The sequence below is a fragment of the Kryptolebias marmoratus genome, linkage group LG1, assembly GCF_001649575.2.
Source record: "Kryptolebias marmoratus isolate JLee-2015 linkage group LG1, ASM164957v2, whole genome shotgun sequence".
NCBI lineage: Eukaryota > Metazoa > Chordata > Actinopteri > Cyprinodontiformes > Rivulidae > Kryptolebias > Kryptolebias marmoratus.
Window position 1 is genome coordinate 19,099,762 of NC_051430.1, and position 27,146 is coordinate 19,126,907.

Genomic DNA, 27,146 nt, shown 5'->3' on the forward strand with positions numbered 1-27,146 from the left:
GACTATTCAGTTTTTATACACATTCATTTGGAGGAGGGATAAATGAATAAATAAATACTCTTAGCAATATATAGAAAACTCCATTTTGCCATACATTCTCTTTTATCTAGACCTGAAAAGTGCTAAAACCAAATTCTACACTCTTTAGCCTGCATAGGACCTCACAATTTTATTTTTTACCAAAGTAATATGTTGATATATATGCAAACAACTTACAGGAATAATGAGACCAAAACATTTGGAATGAGTAGCTTTTCTTTTATTACAGAGCATCAGGAAAACTACCCAGTCTAGACATGAAGCACATTAAAAGTAGGAGCTACTTGTTTCTCTGGAAGTTAAATGTATGTTTGTGAGAAAAGGAGAAAAGCAAACGGGACAATAGGAAAAAGAAAAAGGCACTCTTGCACTTACTGTACCCCATGGGATGACCTCTGAGCGGTAAAGGGGAACAAAACCAAACTTTTAAACTATCCAACTAATGAGACGGCCATGTAAACTGGGCTGGTTTCTCTGTACTACACCAGCCAAATGTTGCCGTCACATTAATAAGGACAGGTACGAGCTAAAGAATTGCACCAGGTTCTTTTTAAAATTAGATTTCAAAACTAACCCCATAAAAAAAAAATATCTGCAAACCAAAAAACAATTAAAAAACTGTTGTAAAAATAGTCTTTTACAGTTGTCAGTGACACTTTCTTGAGGCAGACCAAAGCTTTTCTGTACAACACTCTGGGGCCTCAAGTCAAACACTGAAATGATCAAGTCAAGAGGAATTCAAGATTCAATACCAAGTCTGTTTATAAAGCTGCCTTCTGGAACTTCAGCTTCTCTGTATCCACGCTGAGTTTCAGAGAACAAATAAATAGTGTTGTGGTTTTGATTCCTAGCCAATAAGAGCACTCTCCTTCAAGGTAAAGATGGGAATCAGGTTTCTCTGTAGCTACACCTGCCATCAATGAACTTAAGGAGCACAAGAATCTTTTGTCATTTTAACCATATAAAAACAAGGGATACATTTAAAAAAAAAAATACCTAGTTTAAAATTGAATATCAATGCAGAAACAAGCAAATTTTTCCATCACTATCAAGTATATCCAATACCTCTGCAGACCAGAGCAGTGATATAGCAGCTTCTGACTTTTCTGTATTACGTCAGAAAACAGCAAAGGTCTGGAGGGGCATGAGGCCTTATGCTCATTCGAGCTTGTATAATTAGGATTTGGCTTGCCCCGTAGCCTGCAATGCATAGCATTTTAGTAAAGACAGTAGTAACCCTTGAATTTCATTTGTGCCTTTCTACCATCCTCCATAAAAGACGAGAAAATGAAGCAGAAAAAAAAAGACCAAGAACATCAGGACAAAGAATACTTTTACCAGACCAGAAGAGGAGGAATGTTTAAAACAAATCTGAACTTTAGGGAACAGTGGCAGGAAATTTGGACTCTGCAACTATGAAATGACACATCTGAGCAGACTACCAAAATATTAGATGCAATGCAGACTCATTTTTCCCCCAATAGCACCAGAAAATTAAGAAGAGTGTCGCATATTGCCAAATATGCTACCACAGTGACATCTAGTTGGAGACTTACAACACAGACAGGAGTGGAATGCCAAAGGAGAACGAGTGAATGCGGCTACTTTGTCTACGACAACAAGAAGCAGGGAAACGTGAAATACTATCAGGCATGAGTTCATGGAACCCACACAGTTTAAAACGTCAAGCTTCTGAGGCATGCCTCCTAGGACTCAGCACAATTTCGCAACCAGCAGGAAAAACAGTGACAAGATGAGGATGGAGGTGGAGTCAAGGATGGAGTCATGTGTCATATTATGAGAGGGGGAGAGAGAGAGAAAGAAGAGAGAAGTGCATTTCACCCCTGGAACCTTGGAGGCTTCTCTGTAGTATACACCAACAAGCCTGGGGGGAAAAGCTTAACAGGTTTAGTATTTGAGCTTTTTGGGCACCTCCCATGGGAAGGAGTCTCGGCCAAAGTGGCCATAGGCTGCGGTCCTCTGATAAATGGGTTTCTTCAGATCCAGCTCCCTGGAATACATAATCAACACCTTTAGCAGCAGTCATAACAGTCAAATTCAACACTCAAATAATGTTCAAAGCAGCCGATGGGAGTGTCAAAACCATAAAGAACCTGGCTGGTATATGTAGATTTAACCGTAAGGCTTCAACACTTACCCTTCCAACCAACTGGACACATCACTTGATGAAAAGAACCCTCACCCACTTAAAATAAAAGGCTCCTCTCCTTGAGTTTTCTTTACCAGATAATTAATGTTCTCACTCTCAGTTAAAGGAAAAAAAATCCCTTTCATCCATTGTACTACATAAAAGAATAGCAATAATGCTGACTCATTATGACAAGGTGCCACTTGTGGCAAACCTCGCTACTTAATAGCTAATTTATTAACTTTATCTCGAGCTGGATAACGGAATAAACACTTATAGGACCAGAAACCATAAAGCCGTCTGAAGCTGCTGATTCACTTAGCGTCACATATTAACATTACCTGACAATGACTCCGGGGCGGAGGTCAAAGTTCTTCCTCACAATATCGAGCAGTTCCCGCTCACTCTTTTGGGAGGTCCCGTAGTGGAAGATAGAAATGGAGAGTGGATGGGCAACTCCGATGGCATAGGATACCTGATACAGCACAAAAATGGGTTATATCCAGCATAAAAACACAAAAAACCGTTATGGGGTTCCCAGAGGTTCCTGCCTATTGCATAATGAAGACTGATGTACTTTGAAAACTCTACACACCTGAACCAGCACTCGTCTGCAGAGCCCAGCCTTCACCAGAGACTTGGCCACCCAGCGTGCAGCATACGCAGCAGAGCGATCTACCTTTGTGTAATCCTTCCCAGAGAAGGCACCACCACCATGGGCTCCCCAGCCTCCATAGGTATCCACAATGATTTTACGTCCAGTGAGGCCAGCATCTCCCTGTAATGGAGCATAAGTTAACCTTGGTATGCAACCTGAAGGTTATTAAGCTCTTAAAAGCACTGATGTTTACCTGTGGGCCTCCAATGACAAACCGCCCACTGGGCTGCAAATGGTAAATGGTGTCATCGTCCAAATACACTGAAGGAACAACAGTCTTGATGACTTTCTCCTTCAGAGCATCCCTCATCTCCTCAAGGCAGATTTCCTCATCATGCTGAACAGAAATGACAATTGTGTGCGCTCGCACAGGGAGCATCGCACCACGGTCCTGGCGGTACTGCACAGTCACCTGCAACGAAGGCAAAAACAAATGAGCCAAAAATCACACCACTAAAACATTTTTAACTCCCTCTAATGCAAACAAAGTAGGGAAATCGAAACAACTTAAAATGTATATACAATTAATAAAAAAAGACAGCTTTACCTGTGTTTTTGAGTCTGGCCGAAGCCATGGGAGGGTGCCATTGCGACGCAGTTCAGCCATCTTGGCATTCAGCTTGTGGGCAAGGATGATTGTGAGCGGCATGCACTCATCAGTCTCATCGGTTGCATAACCAAACATCAAACCCTACAAAGCAAGAGACATTTAGAGTTCAGATTAGAACTTCGTGCACTATAACTTTAAAAGACACACACAAAAAAATAAAATAAGTACTGACCTGGTCCCCAGCTCCGATGTCCTCCTCATTCCGATCAATGTGAACACCCTGAGCAATATCAGGAGACTGCTGCTCCAAGGCTACAAGCACGTTGCAGGTCTTATAATCAAACCCTGTACAAAAGATTGTATCAAGTCAATGTCAAAACAAACTGCCAAACTGAACCAGAAAGTCAATGTGCCACACCTTTAGAGGAGTCGTCGTATCCAATTTGGCGGATTGTGTCACGCACAACTTTCTGATAGTCGACCACAGCATGTGATGTCACTTCCCCTGCCAGCAGGATCATCCCAGTCTTGGCAACACTTTCTACAAGACAGATGTAAAAACGATAAGTAAAGGGAGGGGCAAATACCACTTAAGACTACAGCAACAAACAAGAAACGAATTTCTTACCACATGCAACTTTGGCATCAGGATCCTGCTTGAGATGGGCGTCCAGGATTGCGTCACTGATCTGGTCACAGATCTTATCTGAAAAGACACAAAAAAGGGAAAATCAATCACAAACTGCAGCAAAACCTCAAGTCGGAACAAAATGAGTAAGGGCAGCGCCCCCTCCCAGCACGGGAAATGTTCAGGAGCCATTTCAGCAAACATGTGGTGGAACAAGAAGCGCGCGCAACTAGCCGGGGACCGGAAGACGACCCCGATAGTTACATAAATAAATACAATTACAGCTACATATAAAATATGTCTTCACTGTCACACTGTTATAGTCTGTGGGTAACAGTCATGTCCCGCAGTTTTAAGAGCACGCGAGATTTGGCAACTTAAGCGTGGCGAGGTTAGCTAACACAGCGCGTGCTCCGGAGACCGGCCCAGCTCTATCAGGAAAGGCCGTGCACATCATAAACCATTTTTTTTGCTTGTTACATAAATAAAATGCGCCATTAAATCTACACTGCGCGATGGTGAAGTATACATATTTATACTGTTAAAGTCATAAAGTCGAAAAGAGCACCTAATTTGGTAGCGGTTCTGACAAAAGGCCGGCGTCATGTCGGGTCTTACCGGGGTGTCCTTCTCCGACCGACTCCGAGGTGAACAAGAAGCAGTCCTCCTCAATAAGGGAGTTATGAAAACCGTTCATCTCTCCGTTCATCATTGTTGCGGGTGCGGCTGGTACAAAATAATTAAGTGTTACGTTGTCAATAGGCTATCTTTAGCTTTGAGATTCTGTGCAGCGTCTTCTCGGGTCTGTCGGCGGTGCTGCGTCGGTGTATGGACTCTCTAACCTGACCCTCGTGGCGCAGTGCTGCACTATTTATAATATCACGTCGGGCGTAATGACGCAAGAGGAGGCGGAGCTTACAAGTGAGCCTATCGCGGGGCGACGCTCGCCTGTAACCAGGCGTGATGTAATCAAATCCAATATTTGACCGGAATCACGTGCTTATGAAAAGCCGTTAAAGAGAAATGTGTCAAAAATCGCATCTTTAGCCTTAAATAAATTATATTCTTAAACCGCTGTCATGTCTCTAATTCTTTTCTTATTGAATATCATCATAGTAGCGTTCCTCTTAATCAAAAACATTTTTACCAATGAAAACTTACGTTAAAAACGAGTTTGGGAGATAGAAAAATCATTAAGAGTTTTTACTTTTAATGACAAGACTGGATATGTGTTGCAGATGTCAGTAATTTAATTCTTTCCAATCAAAAGGAACATTTCAGAGATCCAGAAGGACTTTCTTCGTGTCTGTAAACACTTCAGAGACAAATGACCTCGGATTTCTCATCGACCTTTCAGCTCCAGATATCCACAAGCACATTCAGTGAACACTATGGACTTTTAAAACGATATCTTACTTGGAAAAACCTTCCAATATCTGTGATGTAGAAGGTAATAGTCAAGATTTTTGTTTTACCTTTTTTATTCAAGAATGGAGCCCCTTTTACTTCTTGAAAGATCTTCATTTTGAGTGATATATGTAATTAAACTATTATTATTCCAACTACTGTTTTAAGTTTATTAATTGGTTATGATATAAATACTGGAGATTCCTAATAATGATATTTCAGTACCTAAGGACATCTTTACCATAGTTAAAAATTGTTGTGTTTAAAATTATATGATGGATTTACTGAATACTTTTATATGTTGGAGATTTGAAATGAAAATCACAGAGACAACTATAAACTCACAATGTTCATTAGAGGAAGAAAAGGTTAGGGTTAGGGTCATCTCTTTTGTCCTAGAATGAATGAGCTTAAGATAGCTGAAGTGCTGATAGTGGACGGATAAATGGCCTTTTCTAAGAATATACGTCGGTGTTGAAGATTTTAACACTTATTGATAAATGTGCTCTTGTTTCACACAAGTCTGAGAATCTGTAGCTGTTAGATCTGCACAGATTTTACTTGTTTTACCTTACAAGCAATGACATTTACAGAATTAAATGTTTTAGAACATCTCCATCATGTCAATAATCACTTTTAGTATTTTCTTTATTCTATAAATTAAAAAAAAAATCCCAATTTCATCCAACCTTTTGTAACAAGAGGCCAACTAAAAGCTCACAAACTGCATCTTCTTTATGAAGAAACACATTTGTATCTTTACAATGTTCTTTTTGAAGCACTTAGCACAAGAAAAAAAACAGGTTTTATTAGGATGGCTATAACAGTTTGGTATAAACCAGTGTTCACAAAATGAATCTGATAAGTTTAATTTAGTTCAGATATTGGAACACCGGAACATATGACTAACCTGGCCGGACTTCACTTTGTTACAGACGGATAAAGATCTATCTGTCTGTGGCAAAGAGAAAACTGGCCAGAGTGGAACAGATGCTGAGAACATTGTGTCCCAAAATAATTTGGTTATGATACATTTAAAAAGCTCCAATTAAACCTGAGGTTCATGATGAAAAGTGATAATACATCTTGTTCCACCGTAGCCCCCAAATTAATGTTGTAATAAAAGCAGGTCTGCTTCGGTTTTACCCTGCAAACAAGCTGTTTTAGAGATGTTTCTGCCTTCTTTTAGTTTTGAAACACTCCTTTAAACAGCATTCATAAACTGCAGCAAGAAAAATAATCCAAGTCCCTTCTTTGTCATTATGAGACTTCTGTACATACATATATAGACAACATATTCCTATCTATACTGGGACAGCATTTATGAATGTGTAAAAAAACAGAAAACAGGGCGAGTTTCAGTGTCATTCAAGAGCAAACCATTTATTCCTGTTTTTCAAAACTTTCAAAAGTTTCTTTTAAATGGGGATTATTTAGTTCTTAAGTAACTTTCATTAGAATAGAAAAGAACAATAAAAATGAAATAAGCTTCTAAAAACGGGCCCAAAATAAATGTTTTCATTTTTTTCAAAGGGGCTGTTCATATGACATTTTTTTATTGTCATCCTTCATCCTTTAAGACAACGTATGCTCTGAATATCAATATTACTTATTTTCTTTTTGGTGTTAAGAGTCACTGGAGGGACAAAGTCAATCCCTGAGCAGTGTTGCATCAGTGCAGTCCAGTCAGCATGAATGTGCAGAGTGGACACTTTAGCTTCAAAGGGAGGAAGCATGATGCAAGGTGCACCTGATATTGCTCTTTGTAGGATGTGGTGTTGTGTTTATTACTCAGATTCAGTCAGACCGTCTAAAAGAACAGATAAGATCAACAGTAACCCATCAGTGAGAGATGGATGGCTGATAGGTGACAGTTTTTATTAACTTAGGGTTATATAACACGACCTAAACTAGTGATGTAACACTTCATTGACCTCTATAGTGACTGACAACAAAACTAATATGCCGTTTTTACGCAAATGCTTAGAAAGCAAAGCACACATTACAAGACAAATGTGTGACTCAAAAGGTTATATTTTATGATGATCATCACCCTAATTATGAAACCAATACTGTGAATGCTAAATGAGCATTTAGTGTTGTTTACATGTTTTTTATTTTTCTGTAAAAACTTGCAATCGAACTCTGTGCTATTTTAGCCATTCATGTATGAAAGCACTATGATTTTTGCTTTTCAAAATATTTAACTTTATTTACAGATGTTTTTCTCATACAAATACATTGAGATTAAAATTTGCTTCAGCATACAGGTTCTGTTTTAGTCTCCTTATGCTACTTTTAGCTTTTAGCTACCATTCTGCTACTTTTATCTTTGCTATCATTTTCTAATTTTTAACTTTTGTCTAGGCTTTTGGTATATTCAGCTACAATTTTGCTCCTTTTAGCTTATGTTCTGCTGTTTTAGCTTTAACTCGGTGTCAGAGTCATTCAGCACTAACCATTCAAACTTTATTAAAATAGTTTCTCTACTTGATAAAAAGCATGTTCATGTTTTCTGTTATATTCTCTTTAAGACAGTTTAACCCAACATAAATTAAGTATCTCATAAAAAAGTAAAACACCACATTCTTCCACCAATATTAAAGCCCATTAAGAGTCATAAATAGACAACATGTCATTTAAAAGATGGGATTTTATTTCTTTGGACAGTTTTTTTTTTTTTCCTTTTAGAGGTTTTGGGGTTGGAGAACAAAGCAAGAAACTCCCAAACAACCTTCCTAACGCTTTGATCCAACGATTTCACAGAGATAAAACATCTTGATAAGTCAGCAGTCAGAATTGCACACGCTTGTCATTTTAAACACATTTATACAAACACATGTAGACTAAACAATCTACACTTGTGACTGTGAAACCAGAATTTAAATGTACTTTGATGGAAATAATCTCCCGTTACAGTTCCCCTAGGAAAAAAAATAAAAATAAAATTTGTCTTTATTATAGTTCTGACATATGCACTGAAACAAAGCTTCAACACTGGCCAGCAGAATTCAGGCTCATTTAAATAGGAAAATAAATACATAATTTAATGAAAATAATCTTTATGTTATAGATTGTCTCCTATATGTTTATATATGATATTTTCAACATACTTTATAATTGCTCTTTACATACATTTTCCTACATCGTAGCCACAAAATTACAAAACAGTAACGCTCATCAGACACTTAACAATAGTCACTGGTCATGAATGCAGTACTGAAGATACAGATCTAAATGATCTAAAGTAGAACAATCTGTTTTCGAACAAAGGTCCTTTCTTTTTCGTTTTTTTTATTTTAAATTTACAAACAAAAAGATGATTGCACCATAAGAGTCCAACTATTTTGAATTTATCCAAGTATAACTACGCTTTTTTCTCTAGAACTAACATTTACACCGAGGGTAAAATTTCATACCATTCCTATTAAGTTGTTCTAACAATTTTCACAGTCACGGATATGACAAAGAGGAGTCAAAAACAGCACTTCACGGCACAAAAACCACAGTACCGGAATGTACAGTATGTCCAGCAGTAAACCATGCAAACACAGCCCCTGTACCATTCGTAACAACAGTTAGTCTCACACACACACACACACTTTCAGCATCCACAACACCCGTACGTGCACACATCCAGAAAAAACACGTACACAGACAGCTAATTGTAGACACACACACTTATGTTACAGCCACATTACCCTATGACACCAGCCCCAAAAGGACGAGTCTAAGATGGCGGTCACACAGTAACTATGCAACACTTTTGATTTTTGTCAGCTAATCAATAAGATCATCAGGAGAGGATGTGACCAAGATCAAAAACAAAATCAGAAAACTGAAATAAGAGAAAACAAAGAAATAAGTTAATTGATTTTGAAAAAGTAAGGCATTCACTGGGGTAATTTTAGTAACTTAATTTATAATATTGATAACTTTTAATTATGTGAAACATTATAGCTATGCATCATGCAACTCAAATGCACAATACGAAAAACTTGTAACCTACAGTTTGAATCTGGTTTTGGGTTCAACTGAAAATGTTGTAATTTATCAAAAGCTCAATCAAACATTGATGCGATTTTTTGCTGTGGGTTAATAAGTTTGAAAAACTCGTGAAAATCAAGAATTGTCTACGAACACTGGAATACTGTCAGGTATTGCTGCAGATTTTCCTCCTCGTGTTGGCAGTAAGTGGCCAACGGTTAATCTTCTACTTCTGGCAGGACAGCTGTGCTGCAGCAGCTGACATCACCTTCCACACCCGTCTCTTCCCTCTGCAGCGACACCACGGCCTATTTAAAGACCCCTGTCCTCACATTTACTCACTAAACCCACATTTACTGTGCTGCTGCCATGTCAATCTGAGCCTCGTCTCCACTGACTTCGGTTCGGCTCTGTTTTTATGCGCTCGGGGACGATGTTGCTCCTTTTAGATATATCAGTTCACATGCTCCCTGCATATTACGTGTCATGTGTTCACGTGCGCAGACTATTCAAGGCAGGGAATGTCTGCACGGCCAGAACCATACTGATAAACTGTATGGCTGTCTCCGTTTACAGAAACTAGTAACTCCTGACAAAGCTGGAAACGTGTTGACGGATGCGTTCAGTTTTAATTTAGCCACGTTCTCTGATAACAGACACATATTTCACCTGTAAACAAGCAGTGAATGATATGTGAAAAGTGTTGCTCTTCTTCAGAGTTTGAAACCACTGTCTGAAAAATGGAGACGGTTTTTAAATCATATCCAGTGATCGCGTCGTATGAATCCTTGAGTAATTTCTAATTTCTAACACAAGCTATCAGCTCCCTGTACAGTCCACACCTGAGAACGGACAGCGGTAGAGGAAACACTGGAAAGAGTGAAAGGTATACAAATAAAAAATAAACAATACATGCAAAGTGCACAGTTTTAGAAAAACAACTCAAGGCCAAGTAAACCATCTGGACAAACCAGATGATTATTCCTGAAACAGATGGCATCACAAACAATGTACAGTGCAGTGGATGTATGAAATAAAGACAACAGTTGGCTCTGTGACCTGTAACAACAGCAGGACTTTGTGTTGCATCACATTCCCGAATCCTCGGCGTGTTTGTCTGTTTCCCCAGGACCAGACTGCTGCTGGCTGCTGCCGCCCTCTTCTGGACGTCCTGTAGACTCGCTTTCCGCTGCGGTTCTGTCGGCAGTGTTGAGCTCCTTGGTTTGGGCCTGCGTCGGGCTGCCGGAGCGGCTCCCTGAGCGACTGCGGCTGCCGCTCCGACGGCTGCCGCGTTTGCCCTTATGAGGACTGGAACTGCGGGACCTCATCTTCATGACGACAGTGCTGTCATCTTCTGAGCTGAAGTCGGAGCTGTCTGAAGAGCTGCTGTCGTGCTCTGAAGTGGGAAGCTGGATCTGAAGATAAATAAAAGAGAGAACAAGCACAATATGAAGGAAGGGAAGGGTCTCTAAACTCCAGCATTTAATTACTTTAAACTCGAGAAAAAGCCATGGGGTATGATTACCTGAAATGGCTCTGTTACACCCACAACGGAGCTCATGTTGTTGCTATAGTAACCCAAGATAAAGTCCCCTGAGCATTTAGGTAATTCCTCCTCCGTAAAGGTTACCTGGAAAACCGTTTTCAGACGTTTATCAAATGTGACAGAAAAATTTTCTCTGAGGAGCCGTCAACATGCCCCCCGATTACCTGATGTTCCTGTCGATAAAAATCATTCTCCTCCTGCTTGGCCCACACGTAGCCCACGTAATCCTTGTGGTGCTTGAAACCCACCTATGGGTTCAATGGCAAAATGATAAAAATATATAAATAGCTCTCATGCTGCACTTACAGGTTGGTTTGTTCACATACACTTTTCAAATGGACAAGTCACCTTGTACAACCCAATCCAGTCCCAGGAGCTGCGAGAATAGTTGGGCGTCAGCTTGAACACTGCTTTTGCGTCCTCAATACTATTCCACTCATCCTCCACCTCGAGCGTGACCAGTGGAATATCCACCTTGTATGGGAACTGCAAAGATGATTCAAAACTTAATGGTGAAGTGCTGTAACTTGTAACATTAAATAGTGAGAAATCATGAGTATAAAGTTTACAAAAATTAGAATCGAAACATCCTGGCAACTCATCCTATGTTTAATCTTGTGTGTACATTATCACCCACAGATGAAGGCAAAGCGGAAATAATGTTTTTGCCAGTCTCAGTGTGCGTGTTCATTTGTCTGTCTGTTACTAAAATATCTCATGAACAACTGGATGGATTTTACTGAAACTTTCAGAAAGTAATCACTGGACATACATCTACAACTTATTAACTTTTATACATTTTGTTTAGATATCTGATTTATTAAATAATGCATATGATGTAAGCTAAATTATTTTAACCAACTGGAGTTTAGAGATGTATTTTTGTTGTTAGCATCCCTTTAAAAAAAAAAAAAAAAGATCCAAGATCTAATAACAGTTTCCTGGTGTGTCCCACCTGCAGGGTGAAGATGGAGGACACCGGTTTGTGGTCACTGACGGTGTACTCCATCTGACTTCGGTAGTTGTGCTGGGTCACTTTGATCCCACTGGTGAGCCCTGAAACAGAACCTCGCTTCCCCACGCCCTGAGCAGCAGGCGCTGTGGCTCTCTGGCGCCAGAGGATCCGGTCGGTCCAAGCTGGTTTCCGTTTCTTCCCACTGGTGATGTTGCAAGAGAGAGAGAAGATGGAGAAGAGGAGAGAAAAAAATATTGTGTTAAAACAGAACAAAGAGGGGGGAAAAGCAGGAATTTCACACTCCCTTCAGGCTAGTAAGGACCTTTCAGAGAGGAGAGTGTAATAATTCATACTGTGATCTCTAATCAGTGGCCTAGAAATGATAATAGCCCCACCGGCGTCACCAACCTTGTGTCGTATGTATCGGTTCCAACGTCAAACTTGTAAGTAGGAGGGAATTTTAATGGCCCCTCTTGAAATCCCTCCAACACCGTCTCACTGTCTTTAGCCATGTTCAGCTGCAAAAATGACAAATCATACAGCAATCAAATAACTGCTCATACAGAAAGAGTGTGTCTCTCTATCGCCATCTAGTGGGAACAGAGAGAACAACATCATAAATTACTGCTAATTGTCTAAAATAATTTCAGCTTGTAAAATGATCTGTTTTTGTCAAAAACACACTATAATAATTAACATATTTAGGAACACAACTCAAAGGATTGCAGACACACATGAGAAGAGGGACAAGTTCTAAGACACGTAGAAGAAATAAACTTGTTTTCATCACTTCCTGTATTTAAAAACACATTTGTATCAAAACCTTTTTATTACCTGATCTTTTTCCCACAAAACTGATAACTTGTTGTTATCAATGGCTGACTTCACAACTTGCATATCCAGGTCATCAATGCGAAAATTGAGATCCCCAAACCAGAACACTAGGCTGGAAAAACAAACAAAACAGGAAAACATTTATGTAAAACTTTAAGAATTTAAAAATTCTGTAGTTACTGGTGGCAAAAGCATTTTTTAAAACAGAGTTTGTAACAGTAAAGCAATATATTTAATTTCTGATACTCTAAAATCTGACTTTATGTGGCAGATGGCATCAGTCTTCTAGCAGCCAGAAACTGAAAGCTATAATTGGGTAACTCATTAAGAAGTTGGATGTGTGCTATGTTTATCCAAATTATAAAAATAAACACAGACACATATGTAGTCAACTGGCTGCGTTTGATATTTTCCATTGCAGATTTTTAAAACTAAAGTCACAGTGCACACATGAGCAGCACGTGTGTGTTAATACGCTGCGACATACTCGTGATCCAGAACCCCGACGGCCGCCTGGCCCTCAAACTGCTGCTGCTGCAGGATGCTCTCAAAGTCCTCCATGCGCTGATCTGAGTTTTCCATGTGGGCCGGCAGGTGGCAGTTGAGGAAGCAGATGCTGTGACCGAACACGGACATGCGAGCGCTAACGCCACCTTTATTCCCCTGCAAGGCGGACAAACAGAGAGGTAACTTTACTGTGTGAGGAACAAACTCGTTGAAACTCGACACGACTTAAACAATTTACAACTGAACTGAAAGTAAAACGCATTCAAAAGTGAGACCACGAGTGAAAAGTGGCAGGTGTTTGTGACATAGAAAATAAATGTTTGAGATAATAATCTTTAAGGATAAAGTCGAGGTAGTGGTATGTCACTTTTTCCCCCCTGTATTTATTTGTCTACTACACAGCAAAACAGGAAGTGTCCTCATTAAAGACAAAACAGCATAAATATTTAATGCAAACAGTCAAGTGCACACCGGGGGCACGAAATGAGTCAGTGGATTTTCTCCTACTCCACTCTTAACTGGTCTGACTCAATAAAACAATGTTTTGAGTATAAACTCAGCCTATCATGTGAAGTTTACCTAAAATGTGTCATAAGAGGAGAGATGCACCGTACCAGATTTATTCACTGGTTAATTAGAAAAATTTCTCATGAACCACTGGACAGATTTAATGAAACTCTCGGAAAGTAATCATTGGATGTAATTCTACCACTGAATAACATTTAGAGTCAAGGTCATTCAAGATAGCCGCAACAGCTAAACGACTTTATGAAACACAAAATTGCTATAACTCATCCAATTGTTGTCATTGACAGCTCATAGTCTGAGTGTGAGATCTTGTGAGATCACATAGGATTGTTCATAACTCTATTTTCAAGGTTTGACCAAAACAGCTGCAACACTGTCATTTCTCATCACAAGATGATCTTAGTCTAAAACTCGTGAAAGGTGGTGGGCGACATGCATTCCTTCAATGAATACTTGGCCTTTAACTTCCAGCTGTAATCCCAGGACAGGTAAACAGAAAAAAGGCACAAACCACAAATACGAATCAAATGTGCATAAAGTTGTATAAATATTTTCAGTGGTGAGCAATGTTAGGATAAACCAATCATCCAAGCACACAGTTTGAGTATCAAACGTCAATATTTTATATTTACAGAGTTTACTACATGGATGATACTGGAAAGACTCATTTAATGACTCATTTTATTTAAGCCTTGATCACAAAGAGGTCTGACTGGTTCAAAGCTGTTTGACTTCCTTGAAGCCAGCAGGACATCCAAATTCAGAATTTCTAATGTTTCTTAAACTATTTTAGTTTTCAGTACCACCATGTTTGGAAACATGCTGCAAACCTTTTTATCAAAGTTAAAGGGTCAGCGTTAACTGAGACAACAAAACAACTGAGGCAGGATTTGACTAACAAATTATAAGATCTGATCTTTCTCATGCTATATTTAGTTTATATTCAGCCTTCAGGGTAAACCACTACAGAGATGCAGTCCCCTTTGTTTGGTTCTTGCTCTGCCGTGTGAAGTTTCCATAATCCAGTGACCATCTTACCCAGTAACCCCCCAGGCCCGTGCGGGTGGTCTCGGTCTGGACTCCACGGAGGAAAGGCAGATGGAAGTATTTGGCAAAGATGAGCAGCAACAACCCCTGCATTCGCTGTGACGTCACCTGATAGGCAAACAGGGACAGACGGGGGGGAAAAAAAAAAAAAAAAAAAAAATCAGACGAGATAAGAGGAGCAACTTTGCATAATTCTCTAAAGAGGCGAGCCTCAAGTTTCACTTGAACAACAGCATAACTGTCTGAATGCAAAATATCACTCTCTCTGTGCATCTCCACCGTGGCCTTAGTGTTCATCAAGGATGCTACAGTTTTTGCTTTTTACCCCAGATGTGAGAAAAGCCTGCAGTATGGAGCTTTTTTCTTGTGCTACATTATAAATATGCAGATTTTGACATTTCTGCTCATCTGGCCCGAAAGCGCACAGCAGATATTTTTGTGCTAGTGAAGACATTCAGGAATGTGACATGAACATTTTTTTAGGTGGAGCACAAATTTGTACGTCGTGTCAAACGGGTTACCAGATAAGCACGCTCACCCCTCCCTCGCCCATTATCGAGTCATTTACGCGGCCCAGCCCCCGATCTCGTTCTGAAGAAGCACAATCACACCGAACGGAAAAGCCTTGAAGGCATTTACAGAGGCACACACACACGTGACAAGAGCCTTTCCCCTGCATGCTAACAGCAGAGACGCAGGACTTTGTTGCATAATGTAATCCACTGAACCATTAAGGCAACAGAGTTTATATGCTGGTATGAGTGTGTGCACAGTGAATGTGTGTGTGTCAATATGAGAAAAGGTATTTGCCTGAGTAAACTAAGGCCATGTAGCAAATCCTATCAGTATCTGTGAACATAATTTATATATATAGTATTATATTTTCCCATATTGCATCTGTTAGCCTACATAATTCATCTGATCAAGACATAAATGAGGCTCCAAACTATCTTATTGGCAAAATAATATACTGTAGTTGAGATGCTTGAATATGTTGTTATTTTGACATCTGATTGCAAAAATGTTTTTGAGTATACATTTAACTCACAGGTGTGAACACTCTCAGTCAGAGCTGTCCCTTTGAATTGCCTAGAACAGATGTATAATGCCAGGTTTGAACAGGGCCTAAGCAGACTGTGTGCTTCTGCATACAAAACGCCTTGATGTAACAAATTCAAAAGACTGTGCCATTAGAGAGCGTAAATTGTAGCTTACTAAAACAGACATTTTAGTGACAGTCAGCTGTAATTGTGCGGTGAACAGCTAAAAAGAAAGAAAAAATGTCCTGTAAGCTCAGTGTCGCTGCAGTAAAAGGCTGACTTGACTGGTGCTCGCAGCAGTTTCAGCTCCAACCTGAACATTAGTCTTGGTGAGCAGACAGTCTGAAAACAGGACAAACAGATGGGGCGTTTGGTTGCTACACGTCTGTCCACCACTATGGAATGACTTTATAACTTCCTACTGACATTACAAACACATCCCCACCTGCTTAAAAGTCTGAGTAACTCCAAAAACACAACTTCTGACATACAAATATTCACTAGAAGCAGACAAAGAAGTGAAGGAAAAATGGTTTTCGTGAGGTTCAAACCAACCCAGCAGAGTATAGCTGGGGGACAGCATCAGTGTCACTGTCAGACGCCCATCAACACTGACAACATGATCCAAAAATAAAACAGCACCCTGGGAGACATCTGTCCAACACTTGTAGCTCGACAGCTTATTTACGCTCCCTGGCTCACTGTGCCAACTGTGCCAAGCTTTGTTTCAGGAGCAGCCAGTGCAGCACCTACTGTACCACTACTGCAGTGTCTGCTCTAACGTCAAAAAATAAATTAATTAAAACGTAGCTGATGGTTTTTTATATAAAATACATGATTTACATAAGAATGGTCAGTTTTAAATGCCTTAATTGACAGAAAACCCACTCAAATGCCTAATGTATCAAAATTTCTAGGAGCCTTTAAGACATTAAATGTGCAGCTAGAAAGAGAGGAAGACAAAGAGCTCGACTTTGAACGGCCATCCCGGCAGACAGCGGAGGATAGCAGATCCGCTGACATTACATGCCTGTTATAAATCATCATCCCATCCGTTGCTCAGGGAACAAAATGAGCCTGAACAGCAAGAAGCAAGGATCTCATCAGTGATAATGCAGCGTGCACAAATCTACAGTAAGCCGTTTAGCATTTCATTCAGAGTCAGAGCACGTGTATTCACAGAATAAAAACAAAAAAAAAAACAGTAAAACATTACTGACCAGCACATAACCAAAGGGGCTTAATCTCTCCATGCAGACCTCGCTCCACTGGTCTGTGAAGAGGACATCTTTCAGTCTTTTGTTGATCATAGAGTTCACTTCCTGCAGCCTTAAAGAGAAGTGACACAAAACGGTCAGCGGAGAGTCCAAACAGGAGCAAATAAGTAAATGTGACAATGTTTAGAGAAGATAATTTAGTGAGAGGAAACTTTCAATTAAGGCCCGACTGTCGTTGCTGTCGATGTAGGACGAGTTTACATAAAATGACGCGGCCACCACTCACCCGATAATATACATGTCTGTGTTTCCGTCTCCCACATTCAGTCCCAGCAGAGACGTGATGTCATCAGGCGGCGTGGCCGAGCCCACGTTCCAGGTGATGATGTGCACCCTGATGAAAGACACGGTTACATAAACTCCCACATGCACTTGTCTCCTACACTCCTGTGTGACAAATTACAGACGGAGGCAGCAGACCCTCGGTACTAACATCTCACTGCACGTCACAGCTTCCCTTCCTTTTATTTATCACAATAAGATGACAAGTTTCAATTATCCACTTTAAATAAGTTATGTGACATTCACACTATATTTATTATATTGTACAGCACTATTTTGCAGAATAAAATACTATAGATTTCTGGTATTTGTCTATTAGGTCTTAGATCCCTGCCACTAAGAGCAGTGCAAGTTCAATTGACCTCAGGTTCTGACTCTATTAAGAGATAAATTGACTTTTTAGATCCCTTTAGTGCTCTGCGCTTGTTCAGAAAACACTTGAAGTCAAACAAAGCACGACTTTTGGCTAAAGAGTGCGACACTGCAGACAAAAAGACGATTACTTTGTCACAGTGAGGATTTATTTCTGTAAGGAGCAGCAGCACCCAGCAGTGAAGTGTTTGCACATGAGTTGTGTAAGCACCTTGTTTGAAAAGCCTTAAACCTTACACCACTTGTTATTGTTCAGTCTCTCACGTTGGATAATGACAGATAAGTTTACAGCTGTAGTTAAAACAAATAGGACAGAGTCTACAACTCTTTAGTTTATTTTCTGTCACCTCTGTTACAACAGAATCTACAAAATTCAAAAACATTGAGGATATTCTTGATTTTTATGCTTTTATAGACAGTCTAGAAACCATTTTAGTGAGCATTTCACAACTTCTGGAATCCTGGAGTCATTTAGAGTAAATCCAACATCCAGTTGTGAAGAAACACCTACATGTTACTTATAGACTATAATCCTAAAAATCAGGTTACCACAGTTAAACAGATATGTTTAGTTTAGAAATGTATGGATGAGTTTATAATATTACAAATCTTGTAAACATTTATTAAGTGAAATTATGTGGATGTTTCATTAATTTGTGCACCGCTGCCAGGTCTGCTATGTGTGGCGGTGAGACCCACCTGAAGTCCTCCAAAGTCTGAGGTTCGGTGTCGGCAGTGCCCGCGACAGAGAGGGCTCTCTGTGCGTGAGGATTGAGGTGAGGGGGGATGGGCCTGCTGGCAGGGGGTTGGGGCACCGAGGCGGCCCTCACCGGGTGCGGCGGGTGGTGACCTGGAACCTTAGGACCAGCTTTGCTGCTCAGCCCGGCGTGCTCGCCTGCAGGTTTGAGTGCTGCGGGGCGAGAGGGCTTGGGGCGGCTCGCTACAGAGCCGTCTGCGACGCTCTCACTCTGGTTAGTCAGTGGAGCGGGCTCAGCTTTGAGTTCTGAGACGTCCACAGAACCCTCGATCCGGGTGCTCCTCTGCGGCCGCCGAGGCCTGGGGGGGCCTGGAGGGTGGCAGGCCGATGGATCTTGGGCAGGAGCTGGAGCTGGAGCTGGAGCTGGACCTGGAGCCTCTGCCTCATTGTTTGGGTTTTCTTCTTCAGTCTTGCTTTGGCTTGGATTATCTTGGTCCATGTCTGCAATTTTTGACAATAAAAGGGAGAAGAATGTTTTCACATGCATGATTTACATTTTGTACACTTTACAGGAATTTAACAACCAGAGTATTTTACACAACTACCTATATAGACCCTGCAGTCAGATATGACTTAATACAATAGATAAATTAAAGCACAGGGGTGTATAAAACTAGAACTTTCAATCTTTCCTAAAACATAACAGTTAATGATTCTGTCAGAAGCTCCTATTGACCCAGCAGGACAATCGTGAGTCATCCATTAACATGGCTGTTCAATTAACCACCTTCTCACGGCACTGGAAACAGCTGCATGTATCGACTTAAAACAAATCTTATACAAATCGACATGTAGAAAGCAGGACGAATCGAGAGGAGAGATCGTCTCTAACTGGCCTAACCCTATTTGAATGACAGTTTGAAGAACACAGTTTACCATTGTCTCTTGCTTTGCCTACGCTGCCTGCAGTTCCTTCGGTAACAAACCGATTCACTCAGTCAGTTCACATTTGCTTAAAGCTCGTGTCACACACCGACATGAAGACCCACTGCATGGTCCGGAGTAAAAGAAACAGCATGAATTAAACCAAGAGAAAGCTGCGGGGAGATCAGACAGACGCGAAGGAAGAGGACGGAAACAAAAGGAAGAATTTAAACACGATCATTTGAGCAACAGTTTAGTTGTTAAAATGAATGTTTCGTTGCGTCTTCTTACCCACTGATATAAGAAAAAAGCAAGTCAGGCTATTAAATTTGAATTTGCTTCGAAGTTTAATGCATAATATGCAACTCAATGACAAAAAAACAATAAAACAGGATTTAAAACAAATAAGGCTTATATGATTAAAGGCCGAGGAGTCTTTGAAGGAAGGAGTTTTAGACTAAGATCATCTGATGATGAGATGACAGATGCTGACGTTTTGGTCAACCTGGAGAATAATGTCATCACGAGAAGTCATGCTCAGAGCATGTGTTGCGAATGACTCTCAGCTACTACCACGTTAAATTTTAGCTCATTATCTGTAAAACCGACCGAGTCATAGCCATTTTTGTGCTCTCTAGGATGAGTTGGCTGTAGCAGCCATCTTGAATTGGACTAGCTTCAAAAGTTAATCAGTTGTAGAGGTACATCTAACGATTATTTCCTGAAATTTACATTAATTCCCTCCAGTGGTTCATGATATATTTTGCTAACAGAGACACACACAGGCAAGCACACGCATATAGACACAGGCAAAGAGCGATGAATAGCAAACTACGGATGTTAAATCTTTTAAACATACATCCATCCATCCATTTTCTTTATCCGCTTCTCCATTCCGGGTCACGAGGAGCTGGTCTCCATCTCCAGCAGTCACTGTGTGAGAGGCGGGGGACACCCTGGACAGGTCCCAAGTCCATCACAGGGTCACAAACGAGACAAACAACCATTCACACTCTCACTCACACCTAGGGACAATTTAAGAGTCACTAATTAACCTAACATGCATGTTTTTTTGGTCTGTGGGAGGAAACTGGAGTACCCGGATTAAATCCCTTAAACAAACAACATAAATTGCCTTGCAGTTCCACACAACCCACTGTGCATGTAGACATAAAAACCGCTGATTTGAGCCCAACAAGTCAGTCTGACCTCAATCTATCAGTCAGTAAACGTTACTCGTTAAAAAGGAGCAGATATGTCAGCGTTGGATTTTTGGTGAGGGTGAGGAACCTTTAGGCAGCAAATTACTGCAATAAAAAGACAAAAAAAAAACAAGCTGCATTCCCCTCATGGCTGGAATTGCACCGTGTGCATTAGGCACATAGTTTGGGTCAGTAGACAGGGAGGCTGGCTGCCTCCTGCTCGGGGACGCAGAAACAACAGAGCTCCCTTATGATTATTCACACGACCTTGGCCCCGACTTTCATGCTGCGATGAGAGCTGCTTCTGTGTTCCACATGTGCCTCAGAGACGCGCTGGTGTTTCAGTCCACCAATAACCTGGCGACTGACTGGGCTCGCCGTATTGCCGAGGTCCGTCTTCAGCGCCAGGCGGGGAGGGCTCGAGCGAGGAGGGTTAAGTGGGCACACGTGGATGTGGGTGGGTGCAAAACGAGCTGAAAGAGCAGGAGGGAGAGCAAACCAAGGCAGCCCCTTCAGTTGCAGCATTGGGTCTTTTTTGCAGAATGTCACTAAATTGATCCTCGCGCACTTCCCTCTGGCAGTGTATCTGAGTTTTAATTCTTCTTCTCTGGCTCTCTTATCACCCCTTTTCTCTAATCCTTCCTCTCTCCACTTCTTCCCCCAGACACGCTCTTTCATCTCAGCCACCTTCAATGCATGAAATCACTCACAAGCGGAGCGGTAAGCAATATTTCTCCTTTCACCTCCTGTCTTCCTGACTCAGAACCTTTCCGTTCCCTCCCCTGGACTCTGAGGTGACTCAAACACTCCTCCTGCTCCGTGCGCTGTATTGTCCCCCTCAGCCAACCACCTCACAGTCACTATCAGTGACGTCAGCGTGGCACAGTCACAACATCCACCATTACAACAAATGTCTTCACAGCTGAAAGAGGAAGAGCCAAACATCAGCCTTTGGAGAGCAGTTCAGCTCGCCACTTCTTTTTCCACTTGGAGAGAGGCGGGCGAAATGATTGGATGGTAACAAATGTGTCACAGTGTTTAACATGCTACTTCCTGAGCGTCTGAGAGCTGAGAGCCAAGAAGCATGTAGTGTAACCCAAACAGCAGGCTCGAGCCAGCCGTCTCGGCTCCTGTCGGTGGAATTAACCGACAATGCAGACAGATTTAGACGCGTGAGTCATACGAATGGAGAGAAGCCAGTTTTGCTTTAGCAATCAAGGGTAAAAAAATAAAAAAATAAACATCTGCGTCTTCCACGCTGAATAAAATGTTTAATCTGAAACTGCTCGTTCCGCACGGCTGCGCCGGTCCCTTTGGTGTCCGATGTCAGATTACAGCCAAGCACTGTGTCGGTGATGAAGGCCTAAGGAGCCATATGCCCCAGTGACAGGGATACTAATGATGACCCGGACTCAAACAGCATCAGCAGCTGCAGCCAGAGCTGGAAACGGCTCTTCCAGGTCCTAAAGTCACCGTGTATCACTGCCCTGTATCTAGGGGGCTTCATTTTTCTGACCAGGTCATAGTCGAGGCTGCCGGATGTCAAAGGGATTTTGTTTACAGTTTTAACGCCTGGGAAATCTGCTGACAACAAACAATAAACAAACTGTTCTGTAAAAAAAATAAAATGTATTGTGGGATGCCAGTTTTAAATCAGCCCACTGAAACAGTTAGAAATTAGTCTTCCTATTTGAGGATTCTGTTGTCGCCGGGCTGCAAAAGCTAAATTATTGCAGCCAAATAAATGACATGCACTGCCCACTAATTTATATAATCTTGTTACAGAGTCAAATTCAGGAACAAAAGCTAATTAGGGAGGGTGAAATTTAGGCTAATGCATGCGAGCAAAATTAGATCGCTCTCTAAGAGAGAAGTTGGTTCACTGGCCACGTCTTCCTTCCTGCAGCGGCGGCGGTTTCACGGTACAGTGGCTGCAGCTCGAGCAGGAAACTTGAGCAACAACAACGGTTGCATTAGAAATCACATGCACTGAAATCTTCTGCCAGCGCTCGTCTTCGTCAAGCAGCAGTGTGTAGGACATAAAGCCACATTCACAGGCCGAGTTAGTTATCTGACACAGCTTCTGACCTACTGTGAAAATGCAAACGCTCCTGACAGACAGACATTTTTTTGCAAGACGTGGTAAACCAGCTTAACTTTGCACACATCAGATCCTGAGCGATTTGAAGAAATGAGCAGCAGTGAGTGTTTTTTTTTTGGTCCTAATAACAACACTCCTACAACAAGGGCATCTTTTACAGCATGAAGGTCATATAAACGGTGCTGTGTTTTGCATTAAATATAATCTCTGACATATGGGCACAAGTGTGTGTGTGTGTCAGAGATGAGGGATGAAAACATCAGACAGCTCCTATCTGTATGAATCATCAGCATGATTTCTGTTGATGTCAACGGTGTGAGAAAGGTGGAGCAGACTGGGTTGTTTTCCCCTAATTGTAATTGTCCGTTTCAGGCAGCAACAAATTTCTGCTTCAATGCAGAAACATTCAAGGCAAGACGGTCACATTTAATGACTGCTGTAGGGAGGAAACAGGAGTTTATATACATGGAAATCCCGACAGACAGCATTCACGTCCTATAAGCGCAGCTTAAATTGCTCCAGCTGGAGCCTGAACGCATGCGTGGAGCTAATTAATCAACACCTTTACCTGCGGTGGCTCTTCTCCTCGAAGCCTTGAGATCAAATCGCGCCTGCAGCTGCGGAGGGGGGGGTCGCTCAGTCCCGAGTGTTGCTGGCAAATGGACAAGACTCACTCTGTTACCCAAAAAATAGAGTGAACTTTAATTTCCTGCCACCTCCAGAGAACCGTCGGCATCTCAGCGCCTCCCACCCTCCCTCCCTTCCTTTCCTTTCCTTTCCTTTCCTTTCCTCTCCTCTCGTCTCCTCCTTCCTTCCTCAGCGGACAGATGTTGGTGCGGAGGTGCAGGTGGGTTTGGAGCGCTGCTGGTGAGAGGTTCGTGGGGAAACACTCACCGCCGTGTCTCGGTGGCGCGTGTGAACAGCACGGTCTGCCCTGACATGCCCTTCAAAATTACAGAAGACGTCCGGGAGGGAGCAGGGAGGAAGGAAGGATGGGAGGGAGCGAGGCGCTTCCGCGAACGAGCTGAATACAGCTCCGCAGAGCCGAGGCAGGTAGACGGGACTCACCGTTCCCGCACAAACATGACCTCTCTGCGCGCGCGGACGGCGAAGGCTCGCGCGCCGATTCGTCACCGGTTTCCATGAGAACGTGTGTGAGTGAGCGCAGTCCTCGCTGGTTTCCCTGGACGGCGGCGCGCCACCGCCGCCTAGTGGTGGGAAAACGGAAGTGCGCCGTTAATTAAAGGCAGCAGTGAAGGTTAAACGGAAAGAAGCTTCACATTTGGGCGCGTGAACAACATGAGGGGTCAAAGGTCACTCAGTGTTGGCTTTAAAGAGATTAAAATAATATCTCCTATCACCCTCCTGGTTCATAATGGTAAAACTTGTGCAGTTTTTCATATTCTTTATTGTTAAAATAAAGATCATACAAGCAATATATGTCTAATAGTGGTGATAGTAGTAACTTGATCCCAATCTAACTGTGGGACAAACTATTTTTGTGTTGGCCTTTCATGCCAGAGTTTTAGACTAAGATCATCTTATGTGATTGAATCTCAGCTACTACGGCAACAAATTTTGGCTCATTATCTGTAATACGGACTAAGTTATGGCCATTTTTGTGTTTGCTATGATCCCTTCGCTGTGGCAGCCATCTTAAATGAAGTTTACTCCAAAGATTATTCAGTTGCAGTTCTTCTTCTTCTTCTTGTCGGGTTTTTTGGCGGTTGGCAAAAAACTTTTCGTAGCATTACCGCCACTTACTGGTCTGGAGTGTGGTTCATGATGGTCTAAACAACTATCTTCATCTATAAATATTCTACTATAATTCTATCTATATTTTCACCTTCCCCCTTGACTCTTACGTACTTGTGCTCCTCTTTGATTATCATATCTATATTCTCACACCCTCACTATAATTAAATTCTGTGAAATAATTTAGTTTTTTTAAGATATCTAATAATTATTTGTATTTGTTTACTCCCTAAATTCTTCCTCAAAATATCTACTAAATTAACCTTTTCCTTAATCCTTTCAAACTCTCTCTTCATATATCCTCTCTCTGCTTCATATTTATGGCATTCTAATATAACATGTTCTATGGTTTCATATTTATCACAATAATCACATTTACCAGTCTTATGTTTTTGAATTTTAAACAGTGTATAATTAAGTCCTGTATGTCCAAATCTTAATCTTGTTATCACTCTTTCCTCCTTTCTATTTCTTCTTCCATTTCTTTTTTCTCCTACTTTTCCCTGAATTTTATAAAACCATCTTCCTTTTTTATCTTCATCCCATCTTTTTTGCCAGACTTTCATCAAATTCTCTTTAGCAATACTCTTTCCTTCCGACTTACTTATCTTGACTGTAATGCTAACAGGATTTTTAATTGCCCTCTTTGCCATTTTATCTGCCTTCTCGTTTCCATCTACCCCAATATGTGCTGGAACCCACACAAATATTACCATCATCCCCATGTTTTGTATTCTGAATAGTGTATGATATATTTCTAATAAAATGTCCATTCTACTATCTGTTTGATTGTTTTTAATACTTAATAAAGCAGAGCTTGAATCTGAGCATATTATTGTTTTTAATGGTTTTATTTCCTCTACCCATTGTAAAGCTAGTAATATTGCTAACATTTCTCCTGTGTATACTGATGTCCCATCTGTAATTCGTTTCCCTATTTTTATATTAAATTCCGGAACTACAAACGCTATACCTGTTTTCTCAGTTATTTTTGATGCATCAGTATATATTTGAATGTATTGATAATACTTATTTAAATATAATTGTACCAAATCCCTATCTATGATGCATGATTTATCTAGTTTCTTTTCCATTACTGACATATCTACCTTTGCTTCTGGTAGAATCCATGGTGGTATAATTGATACTGGTGTTGTTTGACTAATTTCTAATTTATTCATTTTAAATTTTTCAATTTTATTTTTGATTGACCATCCATAACTCCTCAATTCTTTCTTTTCTTTTTCCCAACATGGATTTAAAATTTCCAGCGTTGGATGATCCACATTATTTCCTTGCAAATTTAGCCAATAGTTAATTTCTAATTTTGTTCTTCTTAAATCTAATGGCATTTCTCCCATTTCTATTTCTAAGGCTGCTACTGGTGTGGTTTTAAATGCTCCAGTACATAATCTTAGTGCCTGATTTTGGATAGTATCTAATTTAACCAAATGAGTTTTAGCTGCTGCACTATAAACTAGACAACCAAAGTCTATGTTGGATCTTATCATTCCTGCATAAATCTGTTTTAGTGATTTCCTATCTGCTCCCCAATCACTGCCAACCAAACACCTCATAATATTCAAAATTTTCTTACATTTATCTACAATTTTTTTAATATGTATATGCCATTTTAATTTTTCATCAAACCATAATCCTAAAAATTTTACACACTTTACCTGCTCTAACTCTTGTTTATATAATTTCAGTTTAATTCCCTTATTTATTTTTTTCTGTGTAAATATCATTACTTTTGTTTTATCAACTGAGAACCTAAATCCCCATTGCAACGCCCAATTCTCTATTTCAATAATAACCTCTTGTATTTTTCTAACAATAAAATCAACGTTTTTTCCTCTTTTCCAGACAGCTCCATCGTCTGCAAAAAGTGAACAACCCATGTCTTTTCCAATGTCTCTAAATACGTCATTTATCATAATTGAAAATAATAATGGACTTATAATACTCCCCTGTGGAGTTCCATTTTCTACTATATATTTTCCTGAAATACCTTCTCCTATTCTAACTTGTATTTTCCTATTCGTTAAAAAGTCTTTAATCCAATTAATCATTCTTCCTTTAATTCCCATCTTATTTAATTTGATCAATAATCCATCAATCCACATCATGTCATATGCTTTTTCTATATCAAAAAATATTGCCACTACACTTTCTTTATTTACTTGAGCTCTTCTAATGTCATGTTCTAAGCAAAGCGTTGGATCATTAGTGCTCCTTCCTTTTCGAAATCCACTTTGATATTTTGATATATATCCTTTACTATTCAAATAGTATCCTAATCTATTATTAATCATTTTTTCCATTATTTTACATAAATTTGATGTTAGAGCTATTGGTCTGTAATTTTCTGGGTTTGAGTGATCTTTCCCTGGTTTTGCTATTGGTATTATAATCGATTCCTTCCAATTTATTGGCAATTGTCCCTCCATCCAGATTTTATTATATAATTGTAATATTATATCTTTAGATTTTTCACTGAGTTGCCTTATCATTCTATACCATATTTGATCTTTACCTGGTGCCGTGTTTTTTGTCTTCTTAAGTGCATTATTCAATTCCATTTTTGTAAACTCAATATTCAACAGATTATTTGTTTCTTCATCACTCTTTATTAAATCTTTATATATACTTTTTGTATGT

The 27,146-nt window shown here is 40.4% G+C and overlaps 2 protein-coding genes across 3 annotated transcripts; both read right to left on the minus strand.

The window, feature by feature from the left end:
- Positions 1-237: 237 nt before the first annotated feature.
- On the minus strand, positions 238-4,879 carry mat2ab (methionine adenosyltransferase II, alpha b). The gene is made up of 9 exons (XM_017413964.3): positions 4,643-4,879; positions 4,025-4,102; positions 3,815-3,937; positions 3,629-3,741; positions 3,394-3,537; positions 3,040-3,258; positions 2,784-2,966; positions 2,530-2,663; positions 238-2,050 (listed from the first exon to the last, which is right to left on the minus strand). Exons 1-9 carry the CDS (start codon positions 4,734-4,736, stop codon positions 1,948-1,950), a joined length of 1,191 nt encoding a protein of 396 aa, XP_017269453.1. The 5' UTR covers positions 4,737-4,879; the 3' UTR covers positions 238-1,947.
- Positions 4,880-8,077: 3,198 nt separating this feature from the next.
- On the minus strand, positions 8,078-24,329 carry inpp5jb (inositol polyphosphate-5-phosphatase Jb). 2 transcript variants are annotated; one of them, XM_017413819.3, is made up of 14 exons: positions 23,799-24,329; positions 23,299-23,405; positions 18,506-19,004; positions 17,379-17,486; positions 17,096-17,204; positions 14,827-14,943; positions 13,241-13,416; positions 12,754-12,865; positions 12,328-12,437; positions 11,920-12,121; positions 11,313-11,450; positions 11,129-11,212; positions 10,944-11,048; positions 8,078-10,833 (listed from the first exon to the last, which is right to left on the minus strand). In XM_017413819.3, the coding sequence occupies exons 1-14, from the start codon at positions 23,813-23,815 to the stop codon at positions 10,507-10,509; spliced, it is 2,211 nt and encodes a 736-aa protein (XP_017269308.2). In that variant the 5' UTR covers positions 23,816-24,329; the 3' UTR covers positions 8,078-10,506. The 2 variants fall into 2 exon arrangements, with proteins under 2 accessions (XP_017269308.2, XP_037832930.1); XM_037977002.1 differs by lacking the exons at positions 23,299-23,405; positions 23,799-24,329 and adding an exon at positions 20,287-20,341.
- Between the last annotated feature and the right edge of the window lie 2,817 nt (positions 24,330-27,146).